Below are 27,053 nucleotides of genomic sequence, written 5' to 3' on the forward strand. Positions count from 1 at the left end.
AGAGACATACATGTATATATATACACATACATTACACATATAATATATGTATATACTATTAATAAACATGTATGTTTGTGTATTCCCTGAAAAATATGCAAGCAAATATATCTTGAGAAAGGTTTAAAAGTTTAGCATGCTAATATGTTAAGAATATTTCTGTATCATTTAAAGTTTTATATATTGCAGTGTATTTGTAATTTTTCAAAAACTAAACAAGTTCTCTTTTCAGGTTCAAAAGACTCCCTTCCATTATGTCTTCTTTGATTCCAAACTGTCAGGCACACACCTTGCACAGTATATTCTTTCTTTAACTGATCACCTGTGTCTCTTATATCCCATCTCATTTGTTTAATAGTTACTTATATACATGTTTTAGCCCTTACTAATAAGTCAGTGGATTTTTTCCCCCTACTTGTCCTTTTCTCTTTTTTCTTCATTTAGGATTTTTTTTTTTCAAATAGAGGTGATGCATGTTCTTTAGACAGTTTAGAAAATAAAAAAGAAGAAAATCCAAAACACTGTCATTATTGATACTGATACTTGAATGAATTAGCTTTCTTTTTTTCTATATTTTTTTTTTTGTTAGTTTCTCCACTCTTTTATTATGACATGGTTCTAACATACAGAAAGTACAGAATTTCTGCCATCCAACTTAGTCAAACCTTAGTGTTTGGCCATATTTGCTTTTGAACCTCCCTTCCTCCTCTCTTGAAAAAAGACATAGGGAGAATTTGAAGCTCTTGCGTCTCCTTCCCCAATTCTGTTTTCCTTCCTTTTTCTTAAGAGGCAGCTTCTGATGTGTTTCTTTGTCATGCATGGTTTGCTCTGTGTGTGTGTATTTTTTTACTGTGTATACTGATACAAATTTAAGCCTTTTTACTTTTTAAACTTAATATAGTCTCATGTATTCTTTTGTCACTTGCCTTTTTCAAATATATCAGTTTTGAGATGATCCCTATTGATCCACAAATCTATGTTAGTTATTTTGCTAAATAGTGGTTTCGTTGTATGATCATTCTACAGTTTCTCTATTTCTATTCTGCTATCTAAACTGTTTCCAATTTTTTGCCATTAAAAGCAGTAGTCTAAACCTAGTAGTGGGATTGCCATGTAATGTGGTGTGTATATATTCAACTTGAATATATCTGTTCAGACTGCTCTCCAAAGTGATTGTATCAGTTTAAAATACCCTCCAGAAGTATATGAGTTTCTCCTTTAGTACTTGGTACTGTTAGACTTCTGAATTTTTACCAATCCAATAGTTTTAAAGGTATATCTGATTATTAATAAAATACAAACTTTTCTGTTTGATATTGAAATTATTTTATTGGTCACTCATGTTCTGTGAATTGCAATTCTTAGTTTTTGCCCATTTTTCTATTACTGATTTCTAGAAATTCTTTATTCAGTGTATTAATGCATTATTAAGTTACATACATATTCAGGGAGAATTGTTATGGTTAAAGAATTCAATCTTTTCATTTATGACTGGTGTATCTTTCCATTTAAAAGTCGTCTGTAATAATTTTTGGTACGTCTTTATACTTGCCTCTATAGAGAAAGATATGTTTTATATAAATCTTTGCTTGTGATTTACCTTTTCACTCTCCCAGTAGTGTCTTTAGATGAAAAGAAGTCATATTTTTAGTGTTGCACAGCTTATTAATTTTTCCCTGTACAATTAGTGCCTTTTATGTTATGTTTAAGAAATCTTTGCCTACTGCTTAGTTACAAAGATATTTTCTTGTGTTTTTTCCTAACTTTTTTTTGTTTAACTTGTCTTATTTTAGATCTCTAATCCATGTTGGAATTTATTCTTGTGTATGATGTGAGACAGGGGTTTAATTTTGTTTTCCATGTGACTGACTCAGTACCATCTCTTTTGAGAAGACCATTCTTCCCCTATTCTTCTTTCCGGTTACTTTTGTTGTAAATAAAGTGATTATATTTGTATGAGTTTATTTCTGGACCCTAATGTTCCCTGGGTCACCTTGTTTTTGTATTGTCTTAATTTATAGCAGATTTATCTAGCAGTGTATGTCCTTAGTATTTCTTACCTTGATTAGTATTACCTTAATATTTCGTACCAAAGATTACCTTGGCAGTTGTTGACACTTTGCATTTCCATATACATTTTAGAATCAGCCTCTGAGTTTCCACCAAAAACAAAAACACCTAGTAGAATTCTGAGTGGCCTTGCTTTAGGATTATAGCAATTTAGGAAAAATTGTTATCTTTATAATATTAGTTTTCTAAACCATGAACATGGTATATCCCTCCATATATTTAAAACTTTAATTTCCCTTAGTGTTTTGTAATTTTCTCTATCAAGGTTGCCTATCTTTCATTGGAGTTATTCTTTGGCATTTAATGCTTTTGAATGCTAGTGGTAAAGAATATTCTAAATATTTAATATTTCATTTTCTGGCTGTGGCTGGAATACAGAAATACAGTTTTCCTTTTCCTCTCTTACCCTAGAGCATTGAGTTTGTTCCCAACCATCTTGCTAAATTATTAATAGAATTTTCTGTGTTATGGAATCATTTGTCTACAAATAAAGAAAGTTTTTTTCTTTTTCAGTCCTTTTTTCCTTGTGGCCTTACTACATTGACTGGGGATCACTCCCCGGCCCCCCCTCCAATACAATATTGAACAAAATAATAGAATCCCTAGGTATTTTTGTTTCATTTTGTATTTGCTTTCCATGATTTGAGGAGAAAGCATCCAATACTTCATGATTAGGTTTTTGCTAAGATTTTTCTGCAGGTAACTTTTAAAAATCAGATTAAGGAAGTTCTGTTCTTGGCAGAGGAACCAGAGATCAAATTGCCAACGTCTGTTGGATCATAGAAAAAACTCAAGAGAGTTCCAAAAAAACATCGCTTTATTGACTACACCAAAGTCTGTAACTGTGAATCACAACAAACTGGAAAATTTTTCAAGAGATGGAAATACCAGACCACTTACCTGCCTCCTGAGAAATCTGTATGCAGGTCAAGAAGCAACAGTTAGAACTGGACATGGAACAACAGACTGGTTCCAAATTGGGAAAGGAGTACGTCAAGACTGTATATTGTCACCCTGTTTATTTAATTTATATGCAGAGTACATCATGTGAAATGCCGGGCTGGATGAACCACAGGCTGGAATCAAGATTGCCAGGAGAAATATCAATAGCCTCAGAGATGCAGATGACACCCCTTATGCCAGAAAGTGAAGAGGAACTGAAGAGCCTCTTGATGAAAGTGAAAGAGGAGAGTGAAAAAGTTGGCTTAAAGCTCAACATTCAGAGAACTAAGATCATGGCATCTGGTCCCATCACTTCATGGCAAATAGATGGGGAAACTGACAGACTATTTTCTTGGACTCCAAAATCACTGCAGATGGTGACTGCAGCCATGAAAGATGCTTACTCCTTGGAAGAAAAGCTATGACCAACCTAGACAACTTACTCTGGTCAAAGCTATGATTTTTCCAGTAGTCATGTATGGATGTGAAAGTTGGACTCTAAAGAAAGCTGAGCGCTGAAGAATTGATACTTTTAAACTGTAGTATTGGAGAAGACTCTGGAGAGTCCCTTGGACTGCAAGGAGATCCAACCAGTCCATCCTAAAGAAAATCAGTCCTGAATATTCATTGGAAGGACTGATGCTGAAGCTGAAACTTCAATAATTTGGCCACCTGATGCAAAGAGCTGACTCTTTGGAAAAGACCCTGATGCTTGGAAAGATTGAAGGCAAAAGGAGAAGGGCATGACAGAGGATGAGATGGTTGGATGGCATCCCTGACTATGGACATGAGTGTGAGCAAGCTCCGGGAGTTGGTGATGGAGAGGGAAGCCTGACATGCTGTAGTCCATGGGGTTGCAAAGAGTTGGACACAACTGAGCGACTGAACTGAACTCTTTGTTAGTTTTGTACAATAAATCAAACTTGGTCTGATACATTATCCTTTTTTTATATTGCTGAATTTGATTTGGTTTTGTTTAAGATGTTTACATTTGTGTTCATGAGAAAGATTACCCCATGATTTTCCTTTCTTACTAATATAATGCACTTGTTGGAGTTTTGCCATCAAGGTTACATTGGCCTCATAAAAAGAAACATTTCCTTTTTTCCTGTTTTCTGAAAAAGGTTGATTTAATGTTGGTAGGGTTTTCTTTTTTTTTTTTAACCCCTTTTATATAGTCACAGATGAGCCTATACTTTTGTCATGGGTTATCTTTCTACCTGGAGTCTTTTATGCTAGAGTAGATTTAGTATATGCTTTAGTCTGTTGAATAAGTATGTTTTTTCATTGCTGGTTCCGGTGTTTTTTATCTGCTTTCAGAGTAGATCTTGGATCCTCCAGCAACACTGTTGACCTCTCCTCATTTTCCCCAGTTGTTCAGTTGAGGCCATCCTTACACTACCAACAACTCATCTTTTTTTTTTTTTTCCTAAATGATTCTTTCTGCTGCTGTTTTAAATTTAATTTTAATTTTTATTAAAATAATACATGTAAATGTGGAAATCAAGTGATTCCACTTGACTTGTAATAAAATCCAAGTTTACTGCTCTGCTCCTTCTTCCTGTTAGTCCTACTCTTAGAGGCATCTCTGATGGTTTAATCAAGAGTCATTTTAAAATATCTGATTTAAAACAGCTGCTTCTTGATGTTTAAATTTTAGACATCACAATTTGACTTTTTTTGGTGGAAGATGAGGATTTGTTGTCTTAAACCATATATCACTAAAATACCCATATGAACTTTTCTATCATCCACCCAGCTAAAAAATTATCCCATTCAACTTTAAAACTATGATTTTTTAAAAAAAATTAAATCATAATTTCAAGCTCATAATTATTTGTTATTTATGGGTATGGAAATATAGCCATCACTTTCATTTCTTTCTGCAGCTTTTTTCCTCTCTGAAATTATTCTTGTCTAATTTAAATATTGTTTCATTATATGCAGATGCAGCAACGAGTCCATCTTCTTCTTCTTCTTTTTTTTTTTTTTTTTTTTCTGTTTCACTGAAGACATACCTCTTTATCATTCTGTTTCAGTCAGTCTGGATTGGCTTGCTCTAGGCCAGCCTCCTTTCACTGTTATTCTGGGGATATACTTGCTAGTCTTTGTGCTGAACCTGCTGTTTCCTAGTTTCTTTTTCTTTGGTTCATTCCTTTTCCCTGAGAGATTGCATACTCTACTAGCTACTTGAAAAGAGGTTCATAGGAAATTAATATTCTAGATCTGTTGCTTGTCTCTTATCCAGCTTGTAAATTTTATATTGCTTTTCTACTCTTATGTCCTATTTTTCCTTATGCCTACTTATGCCTTAATTGTTCACTGTCATTTTAGTAGATTTTTAGGAGGGCGCGTAAGTAGACTTGTATTTAACTCTCCTTGGATCTGAGTGTTGACTTAGTGCCTTCTCATATGTATGTCTCCACCTTTCTCCATTGATTAAGCCTAGCTTTATGCTTGGCTCTTTCCTGGAACTTCCCCTGATATTTCCAGAGTATTAAGCTAGTATCTTTCTTTGATTGAACTCATCAATGAACAACCAGGGAAAAGTTCTGTAGATATTTGAAGGATGACTAGGAGGAAGAGGGAACGAATGGATGTATGTTTTCTATTTGAATGAGGGAGAAGCAACTGGGGTGGTGAGGAGTGGGGCACAGATTTCAGCATATGGTGTGAAAAAACTTTCTCATAGTTCATTAACAGAATTGGTTGCCTTTCCAGAATCTGGCTGGCTTTGTGTCTGGGGTATTTTAGAAATACTTATTTTGAGGCGAAGCTTGAACCAGGTAATGTATGAGTCTTTTCCAGTGTTCTGAGTGGCTGAGTGAGTGAGGCTGTTGTTCTCCACAGATGCCTTGAGTGTGCTCAGCAGGTGTGGGTGGCCAGCAACACAAAGTGCTCTGCCCACCATCACTGCTTCATATAGAGAAGCATTGTTTTGTATGTTTTATGTATTAGAAATCCTCATAAGATTTAATTGGAAAAAAATGGACTGGTTTAAAAAATTTTTTTTGGAAATGGCTCTAAAGTTCTTTTCTACATTTCTGTGAAGTCAGTATTTAGTGTGTATTGGACACTTATTTGCTCTTGATTGCACTTAAATGTCTAGTCTGTTATCTGGTATGTATATATCTTTTCTTCTGAGAAAAATTTTTAAGTTTTCTGCTGAAGAGCTTATATTTTCCTTCTCAGTACTTCCAGAATCTTAACGGGTTTTCAGTCAATAGCTGTTGAATGTATGACTTGACCACATGAATCATTTCTGTTGAACATTCTCCTTTCCAAGGGGCCAACCGAATAGTATTAGAAGACACCAACATTCTACAGCCTGTGGGACTGACTGTGTTTGAAAACTGGCTGTACTGGATCGATAAGCAGCAGCAAATGATTGAAAAAATTGACATGACAGGTCGAGAGGGTAGAACCAAAGTCCAGGCTCGAATTGCCCAGCTTAGTGACATTCACGCGGTAAAGGAGCTGAATCTTCAGGAATATAGTAAGTGCTGATGATGTATTGCTAGTCCCAAGATTCATGTTTGTTATTAGAAGGGACAAAAATTAAGATGTTGTGTGTCTTCTATTTTAAGATTTTCATACACTTGTAGTTTTGCCATTTTTAAAAAGTCTTCATGTCTTTAAAACCTTAGACTCGCCTGGAAATTTTTTCATATTAAACTTGTTTTCCCTATAAAACAAGAGTTAGAGAAAGAAACGGTGTGTCTCATTTTCAAAAATCTCCCCACCCAGGAACAGCAAGGACTTGCTTTTCATGTTTTCTCTTTCTCTCCTTCAACGTTTCAAGAATACTGGTGTAAAGCCTGTATTAATATTTCTTTTGTTTCACGTACATCCCCATGGTTTCAACAGAAGCAGAAGTTAACATTTATATAATGATGAATATAGTTATGAAAATAAACCTATTCTTTGGCAAAAACAAAACAAACTAAAAATTAGTGTATAAACTTAGAGAAGACTATGCTTAATAAGTGCTTGCTTTTTCCCCTTTTGGTTAAGTTTTTCAATTCACAGCTTAGGAAAGTGGCCATAAATTATTGAAAACTTAAAAATGACTAGTCATCTTGGCTTAGTTAATATGTGTTCATATAATACTATTAACTCTATTAATATAGTATTAATATTAGAGTTAGTATTAATATTTTAGTATCAACATTATTAATAAGTTAACATTAACAGTAATTAATACTATTAACTCTATTAATACTGTTATATCTCTCATCAGATGTACCCTCCCAGCAATCACTACTGTAGGTCTTACACAGTTATATCAGGAATGCAGATGTGAAAATGGAGGACTAGTGAGAGAAGTATTCACTCCTGAACTTCTCAGCACAATGTTTTCCAGTCAAATTGGAGTATTTAAGAAGGAAACAGGAATGAGAACACCATAGCTTGTTCAAGTCTCTATTGTGTTGTCACTGTTCATGAACTTAGAAGTTAATCAGAGGTATTTGAGATTTAATAGTTAGAATTGTCATTCTATGTTATGATGTGTAATTCATGCTGAGTGTTTAATAGAAATAAGGTAGAGATGATGTAATGGTTAAGTATTCAGTTGATACATGAGCTTTTTATGGCAGAAAATCTATGGATGTTTTCAGAATTTCAGGGGGAGTATCTTTTTTATAGGTCAACACTTAAATATGGTTTATATTTAGAAAAACTTTATTTTTCAAATAAAGTTTCTAAAAACATTAAAGAAAAGGAGATTGTTTATCAAGAGTCTCTTGGAATTAAAAGGTTGAAAAACACTGCTGTACAGGTTGTAGATTCTGATACGAGGACTGATGTCTGCTTTGGGACATCTCTGTAGTGTGACACCTCTGCTCGTTTGTGCATAGCTGACTCTCCATCTGTCAACACACCCTGAAGCAGGACTGATGTGTTACTGACAGAGTCAGATAATAAACGGGTGGCCACATTTGATGTTGGTATTCTGGGATGATAGCTGTCAAGTTGCTTTTGACGTGAGCTAAGTAGAAAAGTCAAAGCAATGATTTCATTAAATATAACTTATGAGGCAGACTTTGAAATGTGCCTGACAGTGTATTTATTTAGTTAACCCAAGTAGGAAGAAATCAGACGTTTGTAATATTGCAAGTTCTTTTGCGGTTGACCAAGCAAATAATTTTGATGGTCTCTGAGTGGTTGAATTCATGTGAACTTGTTTTTTCTTCTAACAGCTCTTAATTTTTAGCAGACTCCTCCTTAGAATACACTTTTTGAGCAAAATCACCATGTCTCTCAGAAAGATAGAATTTCTGAGTTAAAAACTCTTTAGAAGAATTTTTATATTTTAAACAGAATAAGATCCAGGTTTTAGCATTCTCCCCAGCAATTTTTTTTACTCTGAATAATCAGCTTTTCTTACTCACAAAAATTAACATGAGCTGTACAATTACCTTACTTTAAATACTTTAAAATATTTTATGTATAAATATGTAAAGACAGTGGCTATATAAATACTTTGTGTCTTAAATTGTCCTTGTTTTCTTGTAGATTGTGTAGAGATGGTGTGAGTAATTATATTCAGTGGAAATAAAGTCCAAAGGAATTTTGAATTTGATTTTCTTGTTAACTCATAAATAATTGATTTTGGCTGGGCTTTTCTTACTCCCTTCCTCCCTTGCTATTCTTTTCCCTTTCTTTTTTCTCTCTCTCATTCTCTTCTCTTTCCTCTTTTCTTGCAGGACAGCACCCTTGTGCTCAGGATAATGGTGGCTGTTCACATATCTGTCTTGTAAAGGGAGATGGTACTACAAGGTGTTCTTGCCCCATGCACTTGGTTCTTCTTCAGGATGAGCTATTATGTGGAGGTAAATACATTGTTATTTTCTTCTAAAAGTGTAATTCTAGTCACATGTTCCAAAACTTAGTCTAGCATTCTTTGACAGTGAAATTGCTTTCTCCTAACTTGATTGGTCCCTTGTATTTCATACATCTGCACTATCCTAGGCTTTGGGGTATTCTAAGATAAAATTCATCATGACAAGAGATAGGTGTAACCTGACCCTGGGCCTAAGGCAGAAGAGCCCTTTTGGGGGGAAACTCGTAACTGTAAATGAGTGTATTTCTTAATAACAGAGTAGTTTTTGCTCCCTCAAAGGGTAACAAGAATTAATTCCACCTCCTGTAATCTTAATCTGCTGAATTCTGTCAGTTTATGTGTCATTGTTGCGAATGTCTCCAGTGAAAAGAACACTCTTCTGTTTGGATCTATCAGCAGTTGCCTGCTGTTTCTCTTACTTATCTAGCCAATAAAAAAAGAAAAAAAATTTTTTTAAGGTATCACTGGGGCCAAGACGGGCAGGTCATGGTGAGAGGTCTGACAGAATGTGGTCCACTGGAGAAGGGAATGGCAAACCACTTCAGTGTTCTTGCCTTGAGAACCCCATGAACAGTACAAAAAGGCAAAAAGATAGGACACTGAAAGATGAACTCCCCAGGTGATTAGGTGCCCAATATGCTATTGGAGATCAGTGGAGAAATAATTCCAGAAAGAATGAAGTGATGGAGCCAAAGCAAAACAGCACCCAGTTGTAGATGTGACTGGTGATAGAAGCAAGGTCCGATGCTGTAAAGAGCAATATTGCACAGGAACCTGGAATGTCAGGTCCATGAATCAAGGCAAATTGGAAGTGGTCAAACAGGAGATGGCAAGAGTGAACGTCGACATTCTAGGGATCAGCGAACTGAAGTGGACTGGAATGGGTGAATTTAACTCAGATGACCATTATATCTACTAGTGCGGGCAGGAATCACTTAGAAGAAATGGAGTAGCCATCATGGTCAACAAAAGAGTCCAAAATGCAGTACTTGGATGCGGTCTCAAAAACAACAGAATGATTTCTGTTCATTTCCAAGGCAAACCATTCAATATCACGGTAATCCAAGTCTGTGCCCCAAACAGTAACGCTAAAGAAGCTAAAGTTGAACGGTTCTATGAAGACCTACAAGACCTTTAAGAACTAACACCCAAAAAAGATGTCCTTTTCATTATAGGGGACTGGAATGCAAAAGTAGGAAGTCAAGAAACACCTGGAATAACAGGCAAATTTGGCCTTGGAATACAGAATGAAGCAGGGCAAAGGCTAATAGAGTTTTGCCGAGAGAACGCACTGATCATAGCAAACACCCTCTTCCAACAACAAAGGCTCTACACATGGACATCACCAGATGGTCAACACCGGAATCAGATTGATTATATTCTTTGCAGCCAAAGATGGAGAAGCTCGATACAGTCAGCAGAAACAAGACCGGGAGCTGACTGTGGCTCAGATCATGAGCTCCTTATTGCCAAATTCAGACTGAAATTGAAGAAAGTAGGGAAAACCACTAGACCATTCAGGTATGACCTATATCAAATCCCTTATGATTATACAGTGGAAGTGAGAAATAGATTTAAGGGACTAGATCTGATAGAGTGCCTGATGAACTGTGGATGGAGGTTCGTGACATTGTACAGGAGACAGGGATCAAGACCATCCCCATGGAAAAGAAGTGCAAAAAAGCAAAATGGCTGTCTGGGGAGGCCTTACAAATAGCTATGAAAAGAAGAGAAGCGAAAAGCAAAGGAGAAAAGGAAAGATATGAGCATCTGAATGCAGAGTTCCAAAGAGTAGCAAGAAGAGATAAGAAAGCCTTCCTCAGCGATCAATGCAAAGAAATGGAGGAAAACAACAGAATGGGAACGACTAGAGATCTCTTCAAGAAAATCAGAGATACCAAGGGAATATTTCATGCAAAGATGGGCTCGATAAAGGACAGAAATGGTATGGACCTAACAGAAGCAGAAGATATTAAGAAGAGGTGGCAAGAATACACAGAAGAACTGTACAAAAAAGATCTTCACGACCCAGATAATCACGATGGTGTCATCACTCACCTAGAGGCAGACATCCTGGAATGTGAAGTCAAGTGGGCCTTAGAAAGCATCACTGCGAACAAAGCTAGTGGACATGATGGAATTCCAGTTGAGCTATTTCACATCCTGAAAGATGATGCTGTGAAAGTGCTGCACTCAGTATGCCAGCCAATTTGGAAAACTCAGCAGTGGCCACAGGACTGAAAAAGGTCAGTTTTCATTTCAATCCCAAAGAAAGGCAATGCCAAAGAATGTCCAAACTACCGCACAATGGCACTCATCTCACACGCTAGTAAAGTAATGCTCAAAATTCTCCAAGCCAGGCTTCAGCAATACGTGAACCGTGAACTTCCAGATGTTCAAGCTGGTTTTAGAAAAGGCAGAGGAACCAGAGATCAAATTGCCAACATCCGCTGGATCATGGGAAAAGCAAGAGAGTTCCAGAAAAACATCTATTTCTGCTTTATTGACTATGCCAAAGCCTTTGACTGTGTGGATCACAATAAACTGTGGAAAATTCTTCAAGAGATGGGAATACCAGACCACCTGACCTGCCTCTTGAGAAACCTATATGCAGGTCAGAAAGCAACAGTTAGAACTGGACATGGAACAACAGACTGGTTCCAAATAGGAAAAGGAGTACATCAAGGCTACATATTGTCACCCTGCTTATTTAACTTCTATTCAGAGTACATCATTAGAAACGCTGGGCTGGAAGAAGCACAAGCTGGAATCAAGATTGCCAGGAGAAATATCAATAACCTCAGATATGCAGATGACACCACCCTTACAGCAGAAAGTGAAGAGGAACTAAAGAGCCTCTTGATGAAGGTGAAAGTGGAGAGTGAAGAAGTTGGCTTAAAGCTCAACATTCAGAAAACGAAGATCATGGCATCTGGTCCCATCACTTCATGGGAAATAGATGGGGAAACAGTGGAAACAGTGTCAGACTTTATTTTTGGAGGGCTTCAAAATCACTGCAGATGGTGAGTGACTGCAGCCATGAAATTAAAAGACGCTTACTCCTTGGAAGGAAAGTTATGACCAACCTAGATAGCATATTCAAAAGCAGAGACATTACTTTGCCAACAAAGATCCATCTAGTCAAGGCTATGGTTTTTCCTGTGGTCATGTATGGATGTGAGAGTTGGACTGTGAAGAAAGCTGATGGCCAAAGAATTGATGCTTTTGAACTGTGGTGCTGGAGAAGACTCTTGAGAGTCCCTTGGACTGCAAGGAGATCCAATCAGTCCATTCTAAAGGAGATGAGTCCTGGGTGTTATTTGGAAGGAATGATGCTGAAGCTGAGGCTCCAGTACTTTGGCCACCTCAGTACTTTGGCAAAGAGTTGACTCATTGGAAAGTACTCTGATGCTGGGAGGGATTGGGGGCAGGAGGAGAAGGGGACGACAGAGGATGAGATGCCTGGATGGCATCACCGACTCGATGGGTTTGGGTAAACTCTGGGAGTTGGTGATGGACAGGGAGGTTTGGCGTGCTGCGATTCATGGGGTCGCAAAGAGTCAGACATGACTGAGCAACTGAACTGAACTGAATAGTAGTAATGTTGTAGTGAAATTGGTTCAGTTACTCATAGGACCACAGCAAAGGTGTATCCTTTTGTTAAAGCATAGTATGGTAGCATCAAATGCATTATAATATTTATTCCCTTAATTTAGAAATTCTCCTGCTGGTGATAATTCTATTTGAATTCAACCAAAGGAAAAGGACTGTTTTCTACAGTGGCGGGAATTTAAAAACAATTTCTAATGATAGGAAAATGATGTAATAAAATAACTGAGCTTATGTAGCTGTTAAAAATTATGATCGTAAACTGATGTAAAAATGTAGCCCAAAGTTGGCGCAAGTGGAAAAAAATATTAAAATGGTGTTTTATTGTGTCATGAAAACTACATAAAAAATAAATCTCTGAAAAAAAGATTGAAAGTGTTTACACTCAAATATGAAAATTATTGATAAGATGGTATTATAAGAATATTCTTCTAACTTTCAAGTTTTTAAAAAAAAATAACATGTAGTGAGTAGTAGCTATGAGGATCTCTGTCTGGATCGCGGGAGACATGAAGATCTTTGACACAGAGAATGCAGTTTAGTTGGGGAGATCAGCTTTGTGCACAGGGAAAGTTAAGCTCTGGTTCTTGAAATATCTGTCCCCAGAATAGCAGGTATTACGCAATGATGTAAATATATTTAATGCACTGATCTGTACATTTAAAAATGGTTAAAATGGTAAACTTGTTACATGTATTTTGTGTGTGCTTAGTTGCTCAGTTGTGTTCAACTCTTTATGACCCTTTGGATTGTAGCCTGCCAGGCTCCACGTCCATGAGATTTTTTTTCAAGCAAGAATACTGGGGTGGGTAGCCATTTCCTCCTCCAGAGGATCTTCCTGATCCAGGGATCAAACCCTGGTCTCCTGTATTGCAGGCAGATTCTTTACCTGCTGAGCCATAAGGGAAGCCCCCAAAATGGAATCTATTTGCTTAAAGTGTGTTTTAGTTGCTGAGTTGTGTCCAACTCTTTCTGACCCCAAGGACTGTAGACCACCAGGCTCCTCTGTCCATGGGATTTCCCAGGCAAGAATACTGGAGAGGGTAGCCATTCCCTTCTCCGGGGATCTTCCTGACCCAGGGATTGAACCTGGTTCTTCCGCCTTGCTGGCAGATTCTTTACCATGTGATGCCACAGGGCCATAATTTAAAAAAGAAAAAAAAAGAAAAAAGCAAGTGTTTCCATGTCAGAATGCTAGATTATTGCTCCAGTAAGGCAAATCTTAGAAAAATACGCCTTTATGTAGACACAGATAAAACTGAATCAATGATATCACCTTTCATTTAGAAAATGTCTTTTAAAAGACCAATATTTTTTTTCTTCATATTTAGTGATTGTTTTTAATGTATGTATTAACTGAATAGTCAGTGTACTTTAACAGATGTGTAAAGTGGTGTTACCAGCACTCGTTTCAAGTGAAGTAAAGTAAAAGTCACTCAGTCATGTCTGACTCTTTGCAACTCCATGGACTGTACAGTCCATTGAATTCTCCAGGCCAGGATACTGGAGCGGGTAACCTATCCCTTCTCCAATGGATCTTCCCGAACCAGGAATCAAATTAAGATCTCCTGCATTGCAGGCAGATTCTCTACCAACTGAGCTCTCAGGGAAGCCCACCCAGATCAAAACATACAGTATTGTCATTAAGAATAGTTCCCTGCGTCTTGGCAGCCAGTTCTCTTCCTGGAGTAGTTTTCATCTCCATGGTTTAGCTTTACTTATTTTTGAACATAATTTACATAAGGAATCATGATGTATGTACTCTATGTCTGGATTCTCTTGCTTACTGTGATATTTTGAGATTCATCTTTATAGTGAGTGGAGTGCCACAGTCTGTGGTTTTCTTTTTGTTGCTGTATAGTGTGTTTCATTGTATCAATACAAATAAGCCATAGTTTTATTATTCTTGTGTTCAGGGACATATTAATTGTTTTCAGTTTTTATTATTAAGAGTGAAACTGCAGTGAATTGTCAATTCAATAAATCTTGAATTTATATACAAGATTTTTCTTGTGATTTAATGTAGATTTTACATGCATGCATGCATGCCTCAGTCTTGTCTGACTCTTTGCAACCCCATGAATTGTGTAGCCTGCTAGGTTCCTCTGTCTGGGATTCTCCAGGCAAGAATACTGGAGTGGGTTGCCATGCCCTCCTCCAGGGGAACTTACTGACCCAGGGATCAGACCTACATCTCTTATGCCTCCTGCATTGGCAGACAGGTTCTTAACCACTAATTCCACCTGGGAAGCTCAGATTTTACAGTGGAGGCAAATGAAATACACAATCTGAATTTCTCTGCTTGCCCTTCTCAAGATGTGTTTTCATTTGAGCCTGTGTTACCTCCCCATCATCTCATTTTGTACTTCTGCCAGTCTGAATGTGTTTTCAAACTGGTCTCACCATATTTTTACATTTTAAAAAATTTTTGAGGAGAGCTTTGGTTTGTGTAGATTTTGTATATCTAATCTATGTTTACTGTGGTAGGATTTGAAACCAAGAACTTTAAAAAATACTTGTTAAAAATATTAATAAAGCATTACATGTTCTCAAGTTAAAACTCTTAAGAAAATTGATGGTATTTTCTAAAGCAAAATAATTTTAGTGAGAAATATAGCATTGTTTTTACATTTTAAAAAATCTTTTGAGTGTTGAGCTGGATTCTCTTGTCTACTTCTGCATTCAGTCTGTTGTAGTATTGTAGCTTCATTGAACTGTATGAAGAATTTTGGCCTCAAAGATAAGTAGTTGGAAACTGGAGGGCTATAATTAAATAGCCTTTTCAAATAATTATGTATATGCATATTGAATTCTACACCAAATTTTGACATATGATAGTTTTCTATAGTGTTAGTTGCATTGTGGAACTTGAAACCATATCAGTTCACTATTATAGTCTCTCATATTGAAATCCATTAGTTATTTTGTACCGTGAATGGGTATTTTATCCATGCACTGTTTTGTAACCTTATGCATCTTGGTCATTTGGAAATACTAGAGTTCCATTCAGAAATTCCCACATCATCAGGTTTTGATGCACTTTATTATACAGTATCAAAACAATCACATTAATATTACCACCAATCTCCTCATAAGAATATTTAAGTACTAGGACTCCATCAAGCTAACAGTGTTGGATACAGGTCTTCTAAAATTACAATTTCTGATAGAAAGTTCCAGTGCTGTCTAATTTGCCACACAAGTACGTTGTGGTTTGCTATTGTTTGAAATCACTGGTTCATTTTTTAAAAACTTCCCACAAAATACCCAAGTGCAAATATCAATAGTTTATCTGCCACTCGTTCTTTCACATTAAAAGGGTGTCACGTTTTGGGTTGCGTTTACAGCTCAAAGTTTTTCGCTTTGGAAACCTTCATGTTGAGGTATGCAGCCCAAGCTTTGTACATGTTTTCCATTTTGTCAAACAGTTTTGAGGAGATGTGTACTCAGAATTGATTTTAATGTAATTAGTATTTTTTACTGATTCGTCAAGAACATTCTTGAATGAAACTGCCCCACCCCCACCCCCCACCGCTGAGTGTATGTATGGTATATGACTATGTAGAATGCGGTGACTACTGGTACAGTCTGGGGCCCTTGCCCCGAGTCTGCTTAGGTGCCAAGGGTTTTACCTTCCTTGGCATCAGTGCACGTGTAGTGAGAAAGGCAAGTGATATATTAGTGTTGTTGTAAAATACTGTCTGTCAGTTCCCTGGAAAGAGGTCGCAGGTCAGGAACCCCCAGGGGTTCGTAGATCATTCTTTGAGAACCTCAGGGCTGGAAAAGTTATGAATTCTAATATAACTTTCAAATATTTGAAGGTGGATGATTATAATGGTAATTCCTGGGTTATGTGTGAGATTATAACAGATTGCAAATTCAGTACTCCTACTTAAATTATATAAGAAAACTTCTTTCTGCCTTATAGTTTTGTAAGTTAATGAATCTCAGTGAAGTAGTATAAAAATTATATCTCTTTTCCGGTTCGGTAAGATAAGTTATAGATTTTATGTGTTATAAAGTGTTTTGTATATGTTATCATGAAATGGGCTTCACTCAGGTGTAAATGTCAGTGCCTCTGTGTGACATGACTGTGTTTTTCGTTCCCCTCCCCCTATTCATTTGAAGAACCCCCAACATGTTCTCCTCAGCAGTTTACTTGTTTCACGGGAGAAATTGACTGTATCCCTGTGGCTTGGCGGTGTGATGGGTTTACTGAATGTGAAGACCACAGTGATGAACTCAATTGTCCTGTGTGCTCAGAGTCCCAGTTCCAGTGCGCCAGTGGACAGTGTATCGATGGTGCCCTGCGATGCAACGGAGACGCGAACTGCCAGGATAAGTCAGATGAGAAGAACTGTGAAGGTATCCGCAATTCCTAGGCCTGGTTACAGATTTCCCTTTTCCATTAAGTTGTTTGAAATTCAGAGTTTTGCTTTGGCTCATTCAGTGGTAGATTTGGGGTTTTTCAAGTGTGCTTGACTTTATTATTTCTAAACATAGTAGCATGTTCTAAATTGTCTTAATTCTCTTAATGTGTGTAAGATTTATACACATTAATAAGCTTTGCAGTTGAGAAATGACACCAAAAGATTAGCCCTTCAGTATGTAAAAATGGTCCTTGTTTGCAGTGAGCTCTGAATGGGGCTTCCCTGGTAGCTCAGCTGGTAAAGAACCCGCCAATACAGCAGACTTGGGTTTGATCCCTGGGTCGGGAAGATCCCCTGGAGAAGGGAATAGCTACCCACTCCAGTATTCTTGCCTGGAGAATTCCATGAACAGAGGAGCACGGTGGGGTACAGTCCATGGGGTCGCAAAAAGCTGGACATGACTGAATGACTAAGCACACACACATGACATATTTATTAACAACATAAAGTAATTTCATGTTTTCTTCTCATCCACTAACTTTTAACAGAATATAAAACAACCACAACAAAAATATTCTCTGGAAATCTTTAGTGTCTAGAAATGCATGTAGAATTCTTTTAATCCTTAACAGAATTGTTAGTGAAAGATGGAATTTATAAAGGACAAAATAGGAAGTTTCTTGCTAGATTGCTTTTTCTTCTCTTTTCTGTCTCTCAGTTGAAATCCCCAGAGAACTATTTGTAAGTTTTCTCTAAAAGTCTGATTTTTCATGTGTGCCCAGAATGTTCTCTTTGACTTCTGCCAGACTTTACACGATAGCAAAACTAAGAAAACTATTTATATTTTTCCCCCCACAGTACTCTGTTTAATTGATCAGTTCCGCTGTGCCAATGGTCAATGCATTGGAAAACACAAGAAATGTGATCATAATTTGGATTGCAGTGACAAATCAGATGAACTGGATTGTTGTAAGTATGATGAAAACCTTGTATTACTCTTAAGGTAGAATTTTCTTTTTTAAAATAACATTATTAGTCTTGAAAGTGTGAAAGTGAAGCTTGCTCAGTCATGCCCAACTCTTGGTGACCCCGTGGATTATACAGTCCATGGAATTCTTCAGGCCAGAATACTGGAGTGGGTATTCTCCAGGAGATCTTCCCAACCCAGGGATCGAACCCAGGTCTCCCACACTGCAGGTAGATAAGGGAGAATTTTTAATGTTCTTTTCCTTTTCATTATGTGTGAGGTTCACTTATGACCAGTGCTTTCTTATTAAGAAGCAAGTTATTGATATTAGTTATTTGTACTTGAGATTTCTTACATTTTACATTTAATCATTTCTTAAAGATAGTAGTTTTCTTATGTTCAGAAACCTTCACAGAAACATTTAGCAAAGCATCAGAAAGGAATATTGTTTTGTGAAAACTAAGGTTAGGAAATTCTCAGTTTCAATATGTGGAAATTAGTGGTCTAAACTTAAGAATTTCTGAACGTTTGTTGTTTAGTCACTAAGTCGTATCTGACTTTTTTGCAACCCCATGGACTGTAGCCCACCAGGCTCCTCTTTACATGAGCTTTCCCTGGCAGGAATACTGGAGTGGGTTGCCATTTCCTTCTCCAGGGGATCTTCCCAACCCAAGAACTGAACCCGCATCTCCTGCATTGGCAGGTGGGTTCTTTACCACTGAGCTACCTGGGAAGCCCCTTCTGCACGTTAACACATGTTTAAAATTTCCCTTTTTTTTTCTTGCGTAATTTTCTACCAGTCTCTCAGTGACTTTAAGAGCTTCCTTAAAACACAGCCTGAGAATACTTGAGCCCCCACATATATATTCCTGAGCCTAGAAACCTTAGGCTAAATAGCCTGTTGTTTCTTCAAGGTACACAACTACTGACTAATGTTCTAACATGAAATGTATCCCCAGTTGACAAATATTCCATTTGTCAAGTACTGACAAATGACATTCAGCGCAAGCCAGGTCTCCCCTGTCGAAACTGATTTTGTGGAATTTAGACAGAACTCATTTTAAAACTCTTTAAATTGTGACAAAGACTTCAAGGTGATGTTTTTACAAAATTCAAGTGGGATCCTCACTGAGACTACTGGGATCTGTTTCTGTTTATTCAGCAGACCTTGCTGAGTACTTGCTATGTGCTGAGGGCACATCACACCTGTACCAGGTTCCTCAAGAGTTCTCTGTGGCCAGAGGAGGGTCGGAAGAGGGATATTCAAGCCAGGCAGATATGGATTTGAATTCTGACTCCACCAGTAAATTATTTGCTTGTTAGACCTCAATTTCTCCATCTTTAAAATGAAGATAATATTTAGTATGGTGATTGTGAGAGGATTAAATGATTTAATGTATATGAAACAGCTTAAATCAGAGTAGGTGTTATTGATAAAGGAGTGTGATGAGTAATGATAAATGTGCTGTAATAGAGATCTGTACAAGGAGTAGCACAAAGAAGAGAATGGCCAGATCTTTAGACACGAAGATGGGCTTCAGCAAGGAAAATATCTTAGAAAAATGTGGTAAGGTTGGGTGGCTGTTGATCATTGAATAGCATTACTTATGCAGTTGAGTGGAGAGATTGCATTCTAGGTAGAGGGACTCTCTTGTTCTGCCCAAAACCAGAGTGAAATGGGCACTTTTGAGAAATTACCTGTAAATTGAACTGCCGAAATACAGGCTGCTGTCTTGAGGTGTGTCGGCAGAAGCTGATATATGTAAAGGTGAGATCACAAAGGACTTTGCTTTTCCTCTAAAGAGTCTGTAGACAGTACTCCAGAATAACATTGTTGTTATTGTGTTAGTCACTCAGTTGTGTCCAACCCTTTGCGACCCCATGGATGGTAGCCCGCCAGGCTCCTCTGTCCATGGGATTCTCCAGGCAAGAATACTGGAGTGGGTTGCTGTTCCCTTCTCCAGGGGATCTTCCCAACCCACGGATTGAACCTCAGTGTCCCGCATTGCAGGCAGATTCTTTACCGTCTGAGCCACCAGGGAAGCCCCGAGAATGATGAAGAGCCGTTAAAAGCCTGAAGTAGAGGACTGGCATGGCTGTGTAATTGTGAAAGTAGTAAAGTAGATGGATTGGAGGTAAAAGATGATAGGCGAAGAAATCTGTTAGCTTAGGTGCTTTCAAATGTTTTGACCACATAGAGAAGAATACAAAGATGTGGATGTACACATAAAGAAATGAGAGTCATGCAACAGTATTTACCTGTATTGTATGGAATGCATCCTGAAGTTTTCTGTTTCAGAATGCTGGTTTCAACACATTAAATTGTTTTTACCAACTAAAGACTTGCAGGCTGTACCTTTAAAATGTTTCAGAGACTGGTAGTTCAGCAGAAGATGGTGGGTGTCTAGATCAAGGGAAGCAGCACTGATGGAGAGGAGGGAGCGGATAGATTTCAGGGTTATTTCAGACGTAGAATGAAAAGGTTTTCGTAACCTAGCTTAGAGGTGATGAGTTTAGGTTGAATTAGCAGGTAACCTCATTGAATGACTACACTCATAAATGAGACTATATGGCAGAGACTAAAAACCAAAATATCATTGTGTATCATGACTGTGGATAGATATCATGTTCAGCTGATGTAGGTTTTTAATTATTTTTTTATATAAATTTAAATGCTTATAATTTGCCACAGGCGCCATTATTTATTCATGATCTGCTTTGTCCCTGGAATCCAGGAAATGTTGACAAATGGTGGTGACTGTGAGTTCAGTTTGGATTACGCAGCTTTGAAGCTGCCCCCTTGGGTGTCCCATTGAAGCTATTAAGAAAGCTGTTAATAACTCTGTGGGTCTGTAGCTCAAGAGAGAGAGATGGGCTTTTCGGTTTATTCTTGATAATTACAGCTGAGGCAGTAGATGAAATCTCTGAGGGAGAGGAGGCAGAGGAGGAAAATAGCAGGAGGTAAACAGAACTCTAGGAAGCACTGTACTTGAGGCAGACGGGAGAGAATGACGCCAACGAGAGGAGACAGAACAAATAATCAGAGATGGTAAAACTAAGAGAATGGTGTCCTGGAAGGGGAAATGATCAGACATTTTTGAGGAGAAAACAGGAGCCAGCAGTACTGAATGTATAGAGTTGTCAGTGAGATGGAGAGTGTATTGACTATGGCATATAGGAGAACTTTACCAGACTAGTTTCATTGTGGTAGTAAGGACAGAAGTCTACTTTCAATGAGTTAAAATGTGACCCAGAGACAAAACAGTGAGTGTAAACTATTCTTTCTTGAAAGTTGGTGTTAGAAGGAATGCCAAGGCCCTGGGTGGGGGTGGGGGGAAGTGGGGAATGAGAAAGATGGGCTGGTTGCATATGGGCTCAGAGCCCATAGGTGATATAATATGTGACCCACAGCCCCTCCATGGTATATAACTTGGTGATGTCGTTTTCTTTCAATTCTTAGGTTTAATCATAAGATGAGTTTAGCTGTGTGGATGGGAGGTTTTGAGGTGAGGTGGAACAAAAGGAAAGTTTTAAGAGATACGCAGTTGTGAAATACAGTCTGACTATTCACAACAGAAGGATTTTCCTTCTCAACAGAAGAGTAATGTTCTGCATTTGATGAGCTCTTTGGCCATATTTTCCCCTATCTCTCATGTTGGTGCCCTGTTTTAAAGTCTCAGATAGCTCGGGGATCCCATGAAGGTTGCTGACATGGTCCTCTCATGCTCCGGCTTTTCTCTCTGAGTCCTCAGCTATTCCGGTACCAGAGACCTTATATTCCTTGCCCTCAGGCAACTAGACTCACCCTTAAGGCAGCAGCATATTGGGCCTGAGAGCTGATGCTCATCGGTAGCTTCTAATTTCTCTTCACCAGGCATAAATGTCACTTTTCAGATCTAAAATCAAGCTCAGAGCTGATTTTGGCTTCTTTACCATTCCAGGTAAAACGTTTGACCCTAAAATTTTCTTAGACATCTCCAAATAATATTGATTTTTATGATATACAGAATGAAGTAGGATAGATTTTGTCTATATATGTGTTTTTAAACTTCTTAATGGTGTTTTAATCTATAATTCACTTAACATTTTTGTTACCAGTTTACAGTTATACTTTCCAATGTATTGTCCTATGTCTGTTTTCACCTAGGAGTCATTTGTTTTGATTCCTAAGTGACATTTATCTGTCTACGTATCCATGGGGCATGGTGTGTATGTATTCATAAAAAGGAAAAATGTGTGTGAGTTGTCTTCGTTAGGCTCAAATTCTGCTTGCACACCCTCTTTCCATTACTGTTTTGAACCTGCAGTTGTTTTTCCATTATGTAACTGTACTGCATTCCCATTTTAGATCCAACTGAGGAGCCAGCACCACAGGCCACCAATACAGTGGGTTCTGTTATTGGAGTAATTGTTACCATCTTTGTGTCTGGAACCATATACTTTATCTGCCAGAGGATGTTGTGTCCACGGATGAAGGGCGATGGGGAAACCATGACTAACGACTATGTAGTTCATGGACCAGCTTCTGTGCCCCTTGGTTACGTGCCACACCCCAGTTCTTTGTCAGGATCTCTTCCAGGTGAGCCAGGACTGACCCATTGAGAATCAAGTCTTGGCAAGATTGCCAAGCTTCCATTATGGAAACAGAATACTGCCTACAGTCTACTTCAATGTAGACTATTTTGGGTTTAAACAGAAGGACAAATGTTCGCTTACTTTTAGCACCTTCTTTTTACACAGAAGACCTTAGGTATGGTTTGTTAGAAATTGGCAAAGGATACAAAGCAAATACATGTACATACAAGCATTTATATTAATATACATTTATTGCATGTACACTTCATTTCTGGGCTTCCCAGGTGGTGCTGGTGGTAAAGAACCTGCCTGCCAATGCAGGAGATACGGGTTCGATCCCTGGGTCGGGACAATCTAGAGGAGAGCATGGCAATGCACGCCAGTATTCTTGCTTGGAAAATTCCATGGACAAAGGAACCTGGTGGGCTACAGTCCGTGGGGTCACAAAGAGACTGAAGTGACTTAGCACGCATGCACTCTGCATTTCTAGATGTGCTGTACTAAAGTTAATCAACTGGCCATTTGTTGAAAAGAATCATAAACCACAGTTCATTTGGTTCACTACCAAGAGACCTGTACTACGGAGCCCAGGAATTAGAGGAGCCCGAAAAAACAGATGAGGTTTCCTTTTCAGCAGATTTAGAAATGCCTGATTGATAGCAGGGAGGAATACATCATCTTATGTTTTCTCCTAACTTAGATGAAGACAATGGGAGGAGGGTTTATTCAAGCATGGCCAGGGTGCCAGATGTTCTGTCCTTGGGGAAGACTGCATTCCTCTAGGGAAGTACAGCTTTCTTTTCAATGTCTTTTGGTACCCTTAATGAAAAGAAGCCTTTCTTGTAATGAATATGGAGAAAGAGATACCAGGCCAAAAACCCTGTGAAAATAACTTACTCTGGTTGTTAGCTGTAAGGAAATAGATGGTTTTTAAATTGTTAATAGATTCCCTGTTGCCATACCTAGTTTGTTAAAGGTGGAATTTGGGAAGTCACTTGTGAAAAATAGAATTTCTTCTTTAGCATTGTGGTTGTGATTACAACAACATTTGCATCTAGTAGATAAATAATTTCCCATACATTGAATTTATGCTCTTAACAATGGGTTTACTTTTCTTTTGAGCAGACCTATTGCTTTGTCTAGCCTGCTTTGCACTTCTGCTCTTCACAGTTCTTTTTTTCTCAGGTCTTCTAAGAGACTGAAAACCTCTCATCTTGAGGAGCTCTGCTTCCACTCTGGCGAGTAGGAAGAGCCAGGAGCTATCCTTGGCCTTGTGTTATAGGCCAGCTCTCAATGGAAGTCCCCACTTCTAGAGAACATTTGTTTGCCTTTTCCATTAAGTATTTTCAATTATTATTGGGAAAAGAGGGCATACGTTGTTTGAAAATGGAGCTATTTGACTATTGATATTTGCAATTCTAGGACTAAATAAAATGATTTCATGCCTTCTTATAGATTGAACTCAACTTCAGTATTTACCCCTCATTTTAGGAATGTCTCGTGGTAAATCAATGATCAGTTCCCTCAGTATCATGGGGGGGAGCAGTGGACCCCCTTATGACCGAGCCCATGTCACAGGAGCATCGTCAAGTAGTTCATCAAGCACCAAAGGCACTTACTTCCCTGCAGTAAGTAGCCTGTTTTCCTCTGTTCACTTTGAATGCTGAGATAAATAAGATCTTAGATGTTTAACTTATTTATTAAATATGGGTACTTAGTGATGGTAGTATAAAAGGTTTTAATATAGAATTTAGACATACAAGGCCCAAAGGTTTTACCACCACCATGTGAGCACTTAGAATGTGGTCAACTTAATGACTGTGTAGCAACCAGCATATCTGAAAGTATCAGACATGAATTTCATATACCAGGTGAAAGTAGAACTGTTGAATAGTACCTCCTGAGAGGCTAAGTACCATCATTCTGTGACCTCCCAAAAGAAGGAAAACGTGGTATTTCTCCTAAGTAAGTAAGCTTTCTCTAAACATTTATAGTTTTAAAAATCAGAACCCAGTTGTGCTACACGTTAAACCAGTAACTTGTAGGTTGCAGATTTCCTTCTCATCATCTTGTGTTATTTACACCTAATGAAATTGTGTCTTGAGGGGTGGAGAGCCATAGTTCTAAAGTACTGTTTTAGGTTAATTCTTTGAAAAAAAAGGAAGTAAAGAAGAATATGAACAGAGATGGAGGAAGAGAAGTTGAGAAAAGGCTAATAGTCTCTGTCTGGATAGACTATTCTTATTTCAATCATTTGGTTTTCTTTCCTTTTAGATTTTGAACCCTCCGCCATCCCCGGCCACAGAGCGATCACATTACACCATGGAATTTGGTTATTCTTCTAACAGCCCTTCCACTCACAGGTCCTACAGGTAATACACATCCTCCTCCAGTGTCAGTCCACATGTTTATTAGAAGAAAGTGTTTGAGTTGTGAGTTTGCTGTGGCCCTGGCTGAGTAGATGATGGCCACCAAGAGAGAACAGGTATCTTGTAGAGAGAACAGGCTTCTTGTCTGGGTAATGCTGGTGTTGCCTCTACCACAAACCCTTTTCTTTCAGGGCATTAGACTTCCTTTAATTAACATATCGTTGATGCACAATATTATGTAAGTTGCAGTTGTGTAATTTAGTGATTCACAATTTTTAGAGGTGGTTTTGTTCCATCTGTAGTTATTACAGAATATTGGCTATAGTTCTGTGTTGTACAGTATATCCATGTAGCTTATTTTACACCTAATAGTTCATACCTCATTCCCCTGTTCTTTGATTTCTCCTTCCCACTTCCCACTTCCCAGTGGTGATCACTAGTTTGTTCTCTATCCCTGTGGGCCTGCTTCTTTTTTTGTTATTTTCACTGGTTTCTTGTATTTTTTGGATTCCACATATAATTGATATCACACAGTATATATCTTTCTCTGAGTCATTTTACTTAGTGTATATCCTCCAAATCCATCTTATGTTGTTGCAAATGGCAAAATTGCATTCTTTTTCATGGCTGAGTGTAGTCCATTGTGTGTGTGTGTATACACACACTACATCTTCTTTATTCATGTGTTGATGGACACTTAGGCTGTGTCCATATCTTGGCAATTGTAAATAATACTGCTGGAAATTTGGGGGTGTGTTTATCTTTTCAAATTAGTGTTTGCAGTTTTCTGGATATATACCCCAGAGTGGAACTGTCAGGTCATATGATAGTTCTACTTCAGTTTTTTGAGAAACAATGGCTACCTCAGTTTGCATTCCCACTAACAGTGTAAAAGGATTCCCTTTTCTCCACATCCTGCCAGCACTTGTTATTTGTGTTCTTTTTGGTGATAGTCGTTCTGACTGGTGTGAGGTGATAACTCACTGTGGTTTTGATTTGCACTTTGCTGATAAATAGCCACATCAAGCATCTTTTCATGTGCCTGTTGGCCATCTGCATTTCCTCTTTGGAAAAATGTCTGTTCAGGCCTTCAGGGAACTCTACATTTTTTAAAGGGAGCCGCAATTTTTTTTGTGGCTGGCTTTTGTAGTATTAAGATAGAGCCTCCAGGCTTTGGCAGTATTCTAAGGAGAAGTTACCCCCAAAGTGACTTGATTTCAGAATATGTTACTGCTGAGGTTAGGTTTGATTGATCATCTCAGTGGAATGTTGGGATAAGACGAAGGTCCAGAGAGTTAGGAGAGCTCTAAAATAGCAGAAGTATTAAGGGCACAGAGTTTGAGAGAAGCTGAAAGAAGCTTAAGTTCAGCTCTTGCTTACATATGTTGTTGTTACAATCTGGAGTGAAAGGTTTCTCATATAGTTGCATGGAATAAATCGTGACTCATTAAAATAAACTGCAGTGTGTTTGTAAGCCAGAAAAGGGGAGACCTTATGCCTTTGTGCTCATTTGCGACTGTGGAGCAGAGTGAACAGGTTCAGTCCTAGTGTGTCGTCCTTACTCTTTTGTCTTATTGGACAGGCCAACAGAAAGTCAAAAACTTACATTCTCTTCAGACACTTAGTGCCCGTGTTTATTGGCATTACTCAAGTGCCCATTATCTTCTCAATAAGGTGTTTCCTGGCATTCCAGTCAATTGCCCTGTTGTATATATAACCTTATAGATGTGTAGAAATGAAGTGGAAACTATACCGTATCTCATTCAGAATCCTTATGTCACTTTATGGATAAGATAGGTTTGACTCTGAACTGATTGATTTTATGTTTTACTTAAAGTGCTGCTTTCCCTACCCCAGGTTTGTTCTAAGAAGTCAAAATAGGCAGAAACCTGAAAATTGAAAAAAACAAAAGGAAAGAGCAAAAATTTTACTTTTAAACAATTTCTTTAAATTAAACACTGTTTGATTCAGGTAGACATAATTGCATCAAAAACAGTTCTTTTTTTATGAAAACCTTTTTGTTTTGTATTGGACTGCAGCTGATTATCAGTGTTACGCTGTGATAGTGTCGGGTGCACAGCAGAGTGACTTGGCCGCACAGACACCTGCTTCCATTCTCCCCCCAAACTTCCCTCCCATCCAGGCTGCCGTGTAACATTGAGCAGAGTTCCCTGGGCTATACAGGAGGTTCTTGGTTAACCGTTTTAAATACATCAGTGTGTACACGTCCATCCCAAACTCTCCATCTATACCTTCCTCCCATGGTCCGTGTTGTGTTTCTCCAACCCCCTGCCTCCGCCAGCTGC

The 27,053-nt window shown here is 38.1% G+C and overlaps 1 protein-coding gene across 4 annotated transcripts in view; it reads left to right on the forward strand.

Moving 5' to 3' along the window:
• Nucleotides 1-27,053, forward strand: part of LRP6 (LDL receptor related protein 6) — a 178,528-nt gene that overhangs the window by 144,168 nt on the left and 7,307 nt on the right. For 2 of the 4 annotated variants that reach the window (XM_005207028.5, XM_002687783.7), the window contains 7 exons: nt 6,299-6,508; nt 8,721-8,846; nt 16,595-16,831; nt 17,695-17,805; nt 22,152-22,382; nt 23,870-24,006; nt 24,653-24,750. In XM_005207028.5, the coding sequence (XP_005207085.1) occupies nt 6,299-6,508; nt 8,721-8,846; nt 16,595-16,831; nt 17,695-17,805; nt 22,152-22,382; nt 23,870-24,006; nt 24,653-24,750 (1,150 nt within the window). The remainder of the gene's footprint in view (nt 1-6,298; nt 6,509-8,720; nt 8,847-16,594; nt 16,832-17,694; nt 17,806-22,151; nt 22,383-23,869; nt 24,007-24,652; nt 24,751-27,053) is intronic. The other 2 variants (XM_005207029.5, XM_003586111.6) reach the window with 1 other exon arrangement.

This window comes from Bos taurus, chromosome 5, assembly GCF_002263795.3.
Source record: "Bos taurus isolate L1 Dominette 01449 registration number 42190680 breed Hereford chromosome 5, ARS-UCD2.0, whole genome shotgun sequence".
NCBI lineage: Eukaryota > Metazoa > Chordata > Mammalia > Artiodactyla > Bovidae > Bos > Bos taurus.